The sequence below is a fragment of the Nanorana parkeri genome, unplaced genomic scaffold (genome assembly GCF_000935625.1).
Source record: "Nanorana parkeri isolate BGI_ZX_2015 unplaced genomic scaffold, ASM93562v1 scaffold918, whole genome shotgun sequence".
In the NCBI taxonomy this organism is placed as follows: domain Eukaryota; kingdom Metazoa; phylum Chordata; class Amphibia; order Anura; family Dicroglossidae; genus Nanorana; species Nanorana parkeri.
Genome location: NW_017307186.1, coordinates 320,844 through 335,248, shown reverse-complemented (window position 1 = coordinate 335,248; position 14,405 = coordinate 320,844). Strand labels below are relative to the sequence as shown.

Genomic DNA, 14,405 nt, shown 5'->3' with positions numbered 1-14,405 from the left:
ATATTTACCAATAAAAAAGAAAAGTATTACAATTGATGTTGTTATTATTATTATTATTATTATTATTATTATTGTATCATCCAATTTTATTTACACATTGTGATAAAATCAATATGAAAGAAAATATAATTCTCATTGAGCCAAAATTCATTTGTGCCTCCGCATGAAAATCTTATTGATACCTTGACTAAAACCAATTAATGTGCCCAGTCCCACCATTTTACAACAATCAACCAATCAAGTCATCTTAATATTATACATCATTCCTGATACAAGATGAACATCAAGGAATTGTGAGATGAGGGCACACATATTCAATAAATTTTGCAGAGCTTAGTCTGCTTCTTCAGACAACATAATGATGGTATTTTGCAAAATATGAAAACACCTGCACCAAGGTATAAAATGTGCAGGACAATAGGCCCTACATGGGGCTGTAGGGGATATTATGGCTAGAAAGCTTTGGCAGAAAGATAGATGAGATGTACTGATACTTGTAGTAAGTTAATATATTTCCCATGATAACAGCAATTACAGGGTAAGTAAATGTTTCAAATAAGTGCTTTCTGCATATGTTTCCATAATACTTAATGTATAATGGTGTTGCATAAATGTTCTTCCTTTATTTATTGATTTAAAGACTAAATATGTTACTAAATATGTTCTATGATACTCAACAATCCATGTAAATGTCTCTACATAAACCAACTCACGTCATGGCTTGCTCTGCCCCTTTGTTTACATTCAGGAGTAGAGCAGTCACTTGCAGTGAAAGTTCGTCGGGTGCAGACATGGCGACGGGCAACATGGATTTGTTCTTCGTCGAGTCATTGAATCGGTGAGTGGCGGGCATCGTGATTGACGAGGATCTACATCACTGGAAGACGTGATTGACAATGGATTTACATTGTGGGACTTTATTAATTTTTAATTAAGGACATGTTACAAACTGTGTGCTGTGTTTATTTACTAATAAAATAAAGGACTATACAAACAGGTGTGGTGTGTTTATTTACTATTTTACTGTGTTTTTTTGAATGAGTATCCCTTTATCATTCACAAGGAGAGCAGCATCTGAGTGCCCCCTTTATGAAAGGAAACACCCAAAATCAGATAAGCCCCCCTGCCCACAGATCCCCACAACCACTGGGCCAGGGTTGTAGGGAAGAGGCCCTTGTTCTCATCAACATGGGGCCAAGGTGCATTGCCAGGGTCCCTCCCTCCTCCCTGGCACATCACCTTCCCCATGTTGAGGACATGTGGAGTGGTATGGTGTAGGGGGGCTGCTGTGCCAGGCCTCTGCTTGGATCAAGGCTCTGGTAAGGGATTTTATGGGAGGACCCCACACTTTTTTTTTTACACTGGGATCCCCCTAAAATTCCTGCCAGACCTAAAGGGTCAATGTTTTTTTTAAGTCATTGTGAATATGAATAACTCAATTCTAATAGATCCCACACATAAATATGCAATCCATTCGAATAACGAAAATCGAACTTATCCCAATTTCAAATCAGATAACGAAAATGATAAAACAAATCAAAATGGATCCAAAACAAAAACTACATTAATTTTCTGGCAGCTTACATGTCTAGGACACGGCAGTCATATCTCACTACACCTGCCAATACAGATGCTCCTCAGGTTACAATCATTCGGTTTGAGATTTTTCGACTTTACAATCACACAATAGCATTGTATATATACTGTATACAGATGCTCCTTGGGTTGTACATATGCTGTACTATATACAGTATATCATAGCTTAGCCTACCCTAAACTTGGGTAAAACTCCTACATTAACCTACAAATGGACAAAAGCCTACTGTATGTGATACTAAAGTGTTGAATATATCATGTATCATCCTTGGTTTGCGATATGCTTTATGATTGGTTTATCGGAATGTAACGCCATTGTATACCGAGGAGTGTCTGTACATCCAAAGCCTGTATAATAATGAGAAGACAAATATACAAAGTCCTTCCCATATAATAGGGCACAGGTAAGCATCTTAAGGCTGAACCCTCAAACTTGTGAATACTTGCCGCAGTCATAAATCAAACAGCACCGAGATAATTATCCCGCTGTTGGGTTAATTCCACTCACTCAGTGCCCATGTCCCTCTCTCTCCTCCATCCAGGTGATACAGTCCCACCACACAATAGGTCACAGGTCAAAGTATAGAACATGTGTGGTGGCTATAGATGGTTTATATAGAGACATTTATATTGCAGGTTTGTTGAGTTGCATAGACAGGTGTTTCTTGTGGGTTGAACTATTTAATACATACCGGGGACTCCAAGTAGATAGTAGTAGGAAGGCTTTTTATTTAATACATTATTTTTTTGGGGTGCATGGTATATTCTCATTTTAGACAGCAAGTGGAGCTCCAGAGTCCTTTTTATGTTTTCCATGCTATGTTTTTATGTTCTGCTGGAAAAAAGTCTGTGTTTTATAGATCAGTATCTCAAGTTGAAATGTATAATTAAGTCAGAGCAGTGACTTATCTGTATCCCTTCTCCATTCTACAAAGAAGCCAGCTGATATTGCTTCTTTTATCCTGCACACAGTTATAAGTGTTAGCCCCATGAAAGAGCCTGTCATTGCTCTCCAATAGGAATCCAAAAGATAGCAATCACTATATACTGATATCAACATACAATAGTCTATTTAATCCATGGAATGATCCAAACACATTCCTACCCAGGTCCTCAAATCATACACATTTCACTCTTAGCATCGACTGTCATCATTGGAGGCCAACCTACAGATAAGAGGAAAGCTGGTTATCCTACCCCACCCTCCTCCCACCCAAAATGAAAATAAAAATGTTGGCTCAATCTTCATAACAACATGCCTGCATACAGCTACATTACATTTCTGTGTAACTGCAAATAGTTTAAGATAATGTTGACATGGAAATATTCATACATAGCATTAATGTATTTTCTGCCATAAATACATCAACAAAATAAAATTAAGTACATATTTGATATGATGCAAAAATGAGCAAGGGCAGAGCAGCAATCTTGTATTTACTACAATATCTGCCAGGGCACTTCACAGAACACCAGGTCACATACAGTAAGATATTGAAAAAATTTACAATTATTTTCCCACTGTGCTGTAGAGGTACTTCATGCTGTGAATATCTAACTCACTTGGCTAACAGACAGGAATGGCTTCAAGTTTTCCTTCATTTTCAACTGGCTTCAGGTTTTCCTGCAGCTTTAGCTGATTTTATAACAAATCAAGTAAATCTTAAAAAAAGAATACATTTGGATCTAACACCGTATATTACTTTATTAATATGTCATGAATAGTCATTCCAAATGTAATGCTTAGCTATATGTACGCACTTACAGATATAAATGCTAACAAATTGCTTATCTAAAGCATAAAGAAGGTATTAGTTTGTATTAGTTTGACAAGGATTCTCATGTCTGGTGAGCCCTACAGCAACCATTACAAATATTGTTAAATGTGTAAACCATTTTTTAGAATCATCCAACATACCTTAGTTAGAGTACTTTGTTTAGCAGAATCATATAATGTTTGACTGGGAAAATAACTTATATATGCAGACATATATACAGTATGAATATATGCAGGAAACATGCAGGTAAAAGAAAAATAATGCTATTAAAACTAAAATGTATTCATAAATGTAAGTATAGTAACAACTTACCAGTTTTTAAAGAATCAATAGAAAATTGATTTATTCCATATTTTAAGGAAACCATAAATGATTTGTCTTTGGAATTTTTCCCCTCTGGTAGATCACATGGGTCAAGATAAATAAGAACTCCTCCAAATCCAATATCTTCTAACAAAGAAAGCTAAAAAAGGAGAAAATGAAAGGAGTTACTTAAAGTAGTAGTTGTAAACCCTAACTGAATGATATTTAGCTTGCTGAAGCACTGCATATTATAAATAATTGGCATTTTTAGTAAAATACCTATCTTTATTTTTCAACTCTTTTGTTGGACATCAATGCTAAAATTCTGTAGCCTCTTTGCAGACACTTCCTATCTATAAGAAATCTTTGCACAGCATTTCTCAAGGCAATATACAATGGGGAAAATGTATTAAAACTGCAGAGTCTGGAGCAGCTGCCCATAGTGCCAAGTCAGTTTCTCTCTTCAGTTTGTACAGTTAAGCTTTGAAAATTAAAGATAAATGCTAATTGGTTGCCATGCACAGCTACTCCAATTTTTAGCAATTCCCTTCATTGTTTTTAAAAAATATACAACTTTCACAATGGACAATAAGAAGGTGTATATGCCCATCACTCACACAGTGCCTAAATGAATTTAGCTATTGATGTATACCACTAAAGTGTGCCCTGTGCTATGACAACAATCCTCTGGGCAAAGAAAAGTAAAATCCAATTATAAATCTACCAGCTCAAGGGATTAAATCTCATAGAGACAGATATGTCTTGATAGGAGTATAAACATGTTCCAGTGCCTTTACATGGTGATGCTGTGGATACATAACATTGTTTAATTGAGTCAAAATTCTAGCCACTACTACTATAGTACTTGCTGTAATCACTAATCTCTCTGAACATGCTCATGCTTACAGAGTCCAAAACTCTAAATAAAGAGCCCTGACACCACTTCTGATAAGTAGAGTACAGCAGGCCAGAAGTCAAAGTTAGAGTAGAGTTTTGCTAGCTACACTGGGAGAGCCCCTCTCCTTGTGTGATCTGGAAAGCTGGACTGACAGTGTGACATCCCCGTCCTGCTCTTCATTCACTCTTCATTTACATCCCTCTTTTCTTTACTGTTCACATTTAAATTTGCATTCACCCATTTTGTAGCATTGCATTAAATAAACTCTTTGCACCAGAAACTTCACATTTTCTGATATTCCCAGCACATTGCAAAGCACTGTTTTCTTATGTTGAAATAAAGCTGACCCTCTCCCATTGCATAACTGTAGGTCCTCTGTTTGCAAAAACCTCTCGTTTATCAACCCCACTTCATCCTGGCTAAACTTTGGTTTAGGTGGTAACAATCTGTTATAACATGTCTATTGTTACTAAATCAGGCTGGCTTAAACACCATCACCACCCCCATATCATTCAGTTGTCCTTGTACCAAAAGGTGGGGGCCCTGGGGACAGTGAACAGCAGTTGTAATTTCTGTACACTGCATTACAGTATGTACAAATAAGAAAGTTTTGTTTGTCTCAAGTTGGGGGGAGGGCATGCTTTGGCATCTTTAGTTTGGGTGCCAGGGGACCTTTTCTCACACTGCTTACCTGCTGACAATATTTGTGTGATGAAATTTAGAATCAACTGTCCTGATGAGAGCAGGAGGGCCATTCATTTTATGGCCACACAAATATACATAAGGTGAAGTAAATTAGACTTAAGGTAATTAAATAAAAATAATTATTACAGACTCTGCCTAGAGGTAGAGGCCAAACAGTTAATCCTTCTGATACCTTAGTTGCCTAGCAAGTGGCGTTTTAATGCTGATGATGACATGAGAGGCACATATCTCAAATAGCTAATATTAAGATAGTTATATGCTGTTGTTTCTCCAAATTTAAATGATTGCTCTAACTTTAAGTTACTCCCCCTTCTAAATCTGTAGGAGAGTTAAAGCTTGCACCTAGTTCACATAGCAACATGCACTTACTTCCTATTAAATCAGTTATAAACTCTGTATCCAACCTATTACACATGCAGTTGTTTTTATTGTTTATTTCTAGGTCCCTTTTCATACAAACAGTTAAAAAAAAGCCCACAGTCCCATTTTGTTTTATGAGCACGGATGAAGAAAAAAAAGATAATGGGTATGATTTATTAAAGAAAAAAAATGGAAAGTAAATGTTATGTTAGCAAAGTGAATATTTACTCAGTATAGTGAAAACAGTGAATTTGTTAAGACAACATCATGTGCAAGGTAATTAAAAAATAATTGCACTGCACATGATGTATTCAAAGTGAACACAGCTTCACTATATTCAGTGAGTGAACATTTACTTTGCTATGTGAACATATTCTAGTCTTAGTAAATCAATCGCTCTTTGTTTTGTGATAGAATGAGCACCATGCATATAAAGTAGCCATGTTTAAAATGAAACAGGTCCATTCAAATGTAAAGGTGGAGGCACGAAAAATGCATTCAAAGAATGTATCAAGTGGTTGAGAGGCTGAAGAGTTGAATAATGAATACATTAAATATTAACATTTATAAAACATGCACTCAGTCATTTTCCATACTATCAAGTAATTCCACTCAAGAAAACTTGAACCGCATTTTAAATCTTTAACTCAAAGTGCATGCAAACTATATTAGGAAACTTACAACGTAACAGTTTGTATGACAAACCGACTCTATACAAAGTAGTAAATATGTGCAAGCAAACCATATCTCTTTTGTATATCTATATGAAAAAATATACCAAACACAAACATGCATAAGCTGTAGAGACCTTCAATATAACCTAACACAGTAAACTCCCATTTATCAGGCACCCATGGGATCAGTATATGTCGGGTAACTGTAGTTCCTGACTAGCCACTATGGTGCTGTCAGCAGCAGTCAGCAGCAGATTTGTTTAAAAAGGTCCAGTATGTTGAGTTCTGTGGAGCAGCTCTGTGAAAAGCAGTGGGACAATGACATTCAGTGGAATAGAATGGCTGGTCCCTCCACTCCTCTGCAAGCTACCCCTGTCCCTAGATGACCCTCTGCCTCACTGATGTGTCAGCAGCGTGGTACAAATTACCACAGACACATGGTCCAGCAAGCATGGGAAGGGACATTGCATCTCTTTTATGGCTTACTGGGTAAAGTTGCTGGTGACTGGGAAGAATGTGGGATGGAGCACCATACTGGAGCTTGTGCTGCTGTCAGGGAACCAAGAAACCAGACAGAAACTTAAAGTCCATGTTTAATATATAAAAGGAGTTTATTGAAAACAACAATAAAAATAAATGCATAAAGAATGGAGAAAATCCAGGTTGTCGTCAATGCCAAGCCCGAGGTCAGAAGCCATGGCAGGTAGTCAGCCGAACCAGATCAGGGAACACAAAGAGCAAGATGAATGGAAACAAAACCATAGTCAGGAACCAAGAGATTGGTCATCCAGAGCCATGGTTATACACGGAGAACAGGAACAATAGCAGCACACTTGGTTGATCAGAACAAACGCAAGGGCTGAGACTGAATGGACAAGCTGATGGGTAAATAGTAAGCTGGTGTTTGCATCATCATTTTGAGACAGAAATTTGCTAGGTTTTGCAGAATGATGATGTTAAATGGTGTGAGCATAAGAGGATGCCAAAGAGTAACAACGGTGCCAGAAACACTACAAAAGCCATGCTGCATGCAACTGGACAAGGAAAGGTAAGAATCCCTGACAGATGCTGCCCTGTGTCTTCCATATTGGTGACAGTGACAGCTCAGTCTCCTCTACCCTTTCTTCTTTAATAGCCATATGGAGTGACTCATTAGGACCACCATTCCCCCCCCCCCCCAGAAAAAGGTTGCATGTGAAAATGACACCGACCTTCTTTTCACCCTTTGACAGCGATAGTTCACACACACATGCCTTGTCTGGCACATGTTCTCTGGTGTTGCAGCAGTTTCTAGTTTGGTACCTTGGCTTCCATGATGCCCTGCAGCAGGCCAGAAAGGTTTGTGTCCACTTCAGGCAGTCATGCTAGTGAGTGTTTGCAGGGATGAAACTCAGTGGCGGTACAAGCTGCCTGCCAACTGCGTGGTGTGCGATACATCCATGCATTGGAACTAAACGTTGACCATACTACACTGGCTCTAACTGCAGCAGTGGCCTGTCAATTAGTATTTGTGTGAGTATAAGATGGGAACAGACTCTTGGGATCTGGAGTTCTTGTCACAACATTAGTAGCTCCTGAATCAACATGCGCACTACATTGTGTCACCGTTGGATGAGAAGACCAGAATGGGGAGCCACAGTGAGGCAGGGATCAGTGACAGGACCCCTCTGGTATTCCTGCTGGACACACTGTGGACACAGGGCGTACAGCAGCAGGAGGAAGAGGAGAAACTCCTGGGGTCTTAGGGACTGTGGGACCCTTTCACAGCTGACTTTATCCCAGTAAGGCAGTAGCAGGAGGAGCATATGGGTGAGGAGGGTTGGGGTGCAGGTAGTGAGGAAGCAGAGAATTTGGAGCAGACTTCTAGCTGTATGGTTCACCACTACTAGACCCTGAACATGGGTGGGGTGAGATCATTGAGGACACTCGGTGTCTTCTGCCACTGAAAATGTGTGGAAAATGGGCTCATTCATGCTGCAGTGCCTTTCTCAGGATTCAGACATTAAAGGAGAGAGGCCAATACTGGTTGGTCACCCTTTTTTGGATTCTTGATACAAGGTTAAACATGGCATTTCTCATACTGCTACCTCAGAGAAAACAATTTAGAAGAGGTGCTGTAGAAGAACCTCTTGCTCACCCTTCCAAGGAGTGGAATGATCCCTGTTTATGGCCAACATGCCTTGGATCTTCAGGTCACTTAAAGGAGGAGCAATAGAGGTGGTGGCTGCTTCTGTGAGGCTTTAATGTTATTTTTTAGAATGCATTGCCAATGAGTCTAGGGTGGATGTAGACAACCTTTGAACCAAGGGCCCGGTGGACTTTTTTGTATCCAAAATTGAAACTTTACCAGTACACAATCAAGCTGTTGGCCTGGCCTGCCCTGTGGCCAGTGTGCAGTCGAGAGGGCATTCAGCACAGTGGGTAATATTATGACCGAAAAATTATCTACTTGTCCCCTAACACAGTTGACTGACACACCTATAAACATGAACCCATTCTGGATCAGCAATGAGTGCAAAACTGCTGCATCTGAGGTTATGGAATACATTTTCCTTGGAACCTGGCCCCAAAAACATTATTATACCTTACAGCATTATCATCTCCTGCAGCTGCTGCTGGCCTGCCACCATTGTCATCTTCTGTCTCAATTACCAGCTCCTTCTACTGCTACTGGCCTGGCAACATACATCTATCTCCTGCCAACACTGCTGGCATGGCACCATTACTATGTCCTACCACCATTACCTGCTCCTTCCACTGCTTCTGGCATGCAACCATTGCCATCTCCTACTATTTCTCTGGGCCTGCTACCAATACCATCTCGTCCTGCTGTTGCTCCCCTATTTTGGTGCTTCAGGTGCAAGACATAATTGTACTACAGCTGGGCTTCAGTTGCAAAATGTTTATTTTTTTCAGCAGGGTCAATCCTGCTTTGCACCGCAAAGTTTCTGGTGTTTTCTGGTGATCGGGCACTGACAAGGTGCCACACATAATGTTTCCTCAGCTGGTGCTCAGCTGCAAAATGTATAGTGTATGCTTTATTTCTTCTAGTTTGCAGCCCATTCCATTACTTTGGCAATTAAGACAATTTTTGTGGCTATTGTCTCTTAGAAATAGTGTACTGTAATTGTGATTTTTTTTCATCAAAACCTGCCTGTATTCTTCCCATTAAACTGCAGCCTAGTAAGTTTTTTCTGACTTTTTAGTAAAATAAAACACACACATGTTGATTTATGTTATTAAAAACAGTCTGGCTTACCTCCTGTTAAAAATGCAGCCAGGTAGTTTTTTTAATACAGTAAAATATTTATCTGCCTTTGTCTCTATGATATAAATACACACTAAAGTTGATTTTTGGATTAAATTCTCACTGTTGCCCCTCCCCCCATGCAAAATCTAGCCAAACAAAAGTGCCTAAATACTATGAGAGTCCGCACAGTCCACCATAGAACCTGCACAACCCACCTGAGAGTCTGTCCATCCCACCATAGAACCTGCACAGCCCATGATAGAACCTGCACAGCCCACCATAGACCCCTGCACAGCCCCCTGAGTGCCTTCACAGCCCATGATAGAAACTGCACAGCCCACCATAGACCCCTGCACAGACCACCATAGACCCTACACAGCCCCCTCAGAGCCTGAACAGCCTCTTGAGATGCCAAACAGCCACCTGAGACCCTGCACAGTCCATCTAAAACCCTGCACAGCCTCCTGAGACCCTGCATAACCCTCCTAAGACCCCACACAGCCATCTGAGATCCTGCACAGCCCATTATAGATCCCGCACAGCCCGCCATAGACCCCGCACAGCCCAACATAGAACCTGCACAGCCCACCATAGAACCTGCACAACCCACCGGTCATGCGCCCTATCTATCTCCGAATGTTGGGGATCACAGCTGTGGTTCACAGTCCCCCCTTGTGGTAGCTGTGCGGTAGTCAGACTAGAATCCCAGGCGTCACTCTCAGTCAGAAACGGAGATTTGAACCTGCACAGCCCACCATAGAACCTGCACAACCCACCTGTCATGCGCCCTATCTATCTCCGAATGTTGGGGATCACAGCTGCGGTTCACAGTCCCCCTCGTTGTAGCTGTGCGGTAGTCAGACTAGAATCCCAGGCGTCACTCTCAGTCAGAAACGGTTTGGGATTCGAGCATCATTGGCCGCATGAACAAAAAGGGAGAGAAAGTGCAGCGGAGTTATTCCGTCATAACCCCGAGTCATGAGTAAAAATGGTAATTAAAGTCTGTTATAGCAGTAGCCACATATGAGAAAAAAGGTCCCTCTTGACTCTCAGGGAACCAGGGTTCCCAGCAATACCACATACAACTGAGAGGGGTAATTGCAGAGCGTATCAAGTCCATACACAACACAATGAAAGTACAATTCTCAAGCAGATGTGTGGATTATATGGAGAGGTACTCTCACCATACAGATGTAGCAGTATTTAGAGGACATGCAGTTCATACAGCAAGGACTGAAGCAGAGCAAGGCAGAAACCAGCAGGCTATTCCCTTAGCAGGGTACTTGCGCTTTTGGTGGGATCACCTCCCCGGATCCTGGACCCCTTTCCTAGGGTATCAGAAGCAAGTGTGCTCACCGGGCACAGTGAGAACCGGTGGTAGGCTGACAGGCTCATGGCAGGCTCCAGGCATTAGTAGGGTGCACAAACGAATTAGTGAACGCCCTACTAACATTCTAATTCAGTTTAAATAGCCGCCGGACGCGGAAGTCGAGCCTCGCGGCCTCCCGGAACTTCCGCGTTCCGGCGTGGAGCGCATACCACCTCCCCCACCTGGGGAGGAAGTGAACAGTGTGAATCACAGCCGCTGCGTTCCATGGTGGAATGCACACGGACCGCGAGGTGCTTACCAAGGTCGTTACACCACCATAGACCCCGCACAACCCACCATAGACCCTGCACAACTCACCTGAGACCCTGCACAGCCCCCTGAGACCCCGCACAGCCACCTAAAACCCAGCACAGCCACCTGAGACCCTACACATCCCATTTAAAATTCCATTACATCCTCCCAAGACCCCGCACAGCCCTCTGAGACCCTGCACAACCCTCACACAGCCAGCCCCACACATCCTACCTGAACGTCTGCATAGCCCACCATAGAACCTGCACAGCCCATCTGAGAGTCCGCACAGCCCATCTGAATCCATACATAGTCTCCTGAGTCCCTGCACGACCCTCCTAAAACCCCACACAGCAACCTGAGATCCTGCACAGCCCACCATAGACTATGCAGTGTGTATCACATTCTTTGACTTATGTCTCTGAAATAATACACTCTAATTTTTATTTCATGATAAAAACGTGCCTCTTCTGTCCTTTCTACATTAAAGACCAGTAAAGCTGTTTACACATTCTCCAGCCACTGCGATATACTGTATGTGTGGCTTTTGTTCATGAAATATAACATTGTAATATAGCTCTGTTTCTGGAATGTGGATCTGTAGTTTTGAAGTGCCTTTGTGCACTCTGTTTTGACATTCTATTACATTTTTAGACAATCCAGTATGGTGCTGCAAAAAAAGATCACAAGCTATACTATGAGACTATTTTGCCACTGTTTTGGCAATTGGTACATAGCTTTATAGTTTGGAACTGTAAACAATCTTGAACTTTTTGACCTGTTGTGGCTACTCTTCCATCACTCAGTTCTTTCTATTACTTACTCCTATTGCTGCTAGTTCAAATAAAGCAGGTATCCCAAAAAACTACCTAATAAAGCTTTTTTTCAATTTTAAATGAATCAGATTGGGGTGCTGCTGCTGTATTTAAGCTAAGCAATAATGTGAACGCAAAATGATCTATAACACATGCTAAATATGTAATGCAACATTATGGTGTCGCTGATGCTGTCCATGAGAATCCTACTGTTTTATCCTAATAGTATCTTCTTCGCACACCATAAAAATGTACTCCAAATTCATTGGGCGCTGGAATAACTGGTGAATGGCACCGCAGTATACAGTATTGAGGACATGTTGTCCACACACTGTTCAGCTTCAGAATATTGTCTTTACTGGAATTTCTTCTGCATGACATGTAAAATACATGTCATGCTGAATTACACGAAGCTAAATGATGTGTGGACAACATATCTGTTTTAAATCATCACTTACAGTTAAAGGCCTCTCCCAAGCATGAATTAGAAAGGAATGGTGTTTTATTTATGTCAAAGTTGCATATAAAGGAGGCCCTCTCCACTCTGAGCAGTATTTTGTGAAAATGTTTTTGCGTTGGCACAGTGCCCAGCTCCCCGTGCACTTTGTTTCACAATCTCTTGCCTAATAGTCTTGAAAATGGCCAAAATTGATTTTCAAGATTTGTCCCTCCCCAATTTTATTTGGGGCTCAGATAAAAGATAGCAATTTTTGGAATTTTCAAATTGAAGCGAGAGTGACAAATGGCCCATGAATAGAATGCTGGGACATTCCATTTTTCCCTTGTTGGTTCCAGAAGAAGTGAGAGTAAAGCTTTCATCAGGGACACCTATTTTGGTGACAACGATCTAAAAACAGCAAAATCCTGTTTGCTTCAGGATTACAGACAACAAAAAAACTGAATTGACTTTCCTACTGCATATGAAGCAGAAGACGTTTTGGCTACACATACAGTTCAAAGAGATTATCCAGCCAAACTAAAAGTTTATGTACATTCTATAGCTATTACATACTAAACACACTATGTACTACCATAATTCCATAAAATGCCTGTACTTTCTGGATGTTTGAGATTGCATGCACAATGTGCAACAAACGAACTCGTATTCGAACAAACAAACATGTATTTGGATTATTGTTAACCAGTCTCTCTTTATATTGCCCCTGTTTTTTGCTTGGCTGGGTAGCCTGTTGGAATATCTGAGATCTGACGAACTCCAGAACTATACAGACTGAATGGTTCAGAAGCATAATGTAAAGAGAAGTCTAAACCATAAAAGCATGTTGTGGAATAGCCTTTAAAACTATAAAGTCAAAGGCATATTTACTTTTTGTTCCTGGTCTTTTCTTTTAAAACCTGCTCTAAATATTGAAAAAAGTTGAATCATCCAGGAAAGTTAATTCCAGTCCTTTCATGTCTGTCTTGCAGTAAAGCTTGTCTAGTACAAAAACAGATGTTCAACATAGATTAAACAAAAGATTACAAAGGGATCAAAGGTTTGTTATTCACTCAAAAGAAGTAAATAATTTAAGGAAACAAACTCTGCATCAGGAAGCCAAAGCAGATTTCTACCTCTGTATTTTAGTTATTATTTATCAGGGTATACCAGGATAGACTGATGATTTTTTACTTTTAATGTACTGCATGATCTAAAAAGAATGTGAAATTTTATCAACAGGGCATTGGTGTAGTCCTAAGTCTACATAAGATTTGTGTACATCATATGAAGTATTTACATCTAACATTATTCATTCTGTTATGTGTTCATCCATTCTTTTGTGGTTAATTTCAGTAACTTCTAGTGAATTTGATATGTTCCTCACAAGGTCACCAAACTTTTACTACATTGTACTACTGGTATTCATAACTACAGCCTCTTGGTGTGGTGAAGATTAATTTAACTGTATAAACATGTGGCGTATGTGACAGCTTTTGTTAAGTATTATTACAGTGCATTGGTGATACCTCTGTCCAATGGTGCCACACCCCAAAATCGTAAATATATACAAAAATGGAAGAAGGGTTTTTAAGGCACCAAATCACACAGTTGATAAGTTTAAATAGTTTTATTCAAACTATTTAAACTTATCAACTGTGTGATTTGGTGCCTTAAAAATCCTTCTTCCATTTTTGTATAGCTTTTATAAAGTAACATGATAAAGAAGGTAGGGTCTATTGGGGAGCTGTGTTAAATTCCTGCAATGTTGCAAGCTCCAGCATAAATATTTGTATGCATTTTCTGAGGCAATTAGAGAATTAATATGTAAAGCTGTTTAATAATAAATGACACATATTTCATTAACATGAGTACTAGTGTAAACAGCACAAAGCATAAATCTGATTTCTTGTGGCATAGGATCTGAGTAATTGAAAAAAAAACCTCAAGCAAGAGTTTTACATGCGCC

The 14,405-nt window shown here is 40.2% G+C and overlaps 1 protein-coding gene across 1 annotated transcript in view; it reads right to left on the bottom strand.

Annotated features, from left to right (window-relative positions):
* The window catches only part of NAALADL2 (N-acetylated alpha-linked acidic dipeptidase like 2), a 430,657-nt gene that overhangs the window by 294,629 nt on the left and 121,623 nt on the right, over nucleotides 1-14,405 (bottom strand). Inside the window, exon 9 of the mRNA XM_018566102.1 lies at nucleotides 3,683-3,837. Coding sequence (XP_018421604.1) covers nucleotides 3,683-3,837 — 155 coding nt within the window. The remainder of the gene's footprint in view (nucleotides 1-3,682; nucleotides 3,838-14,405) is intronic.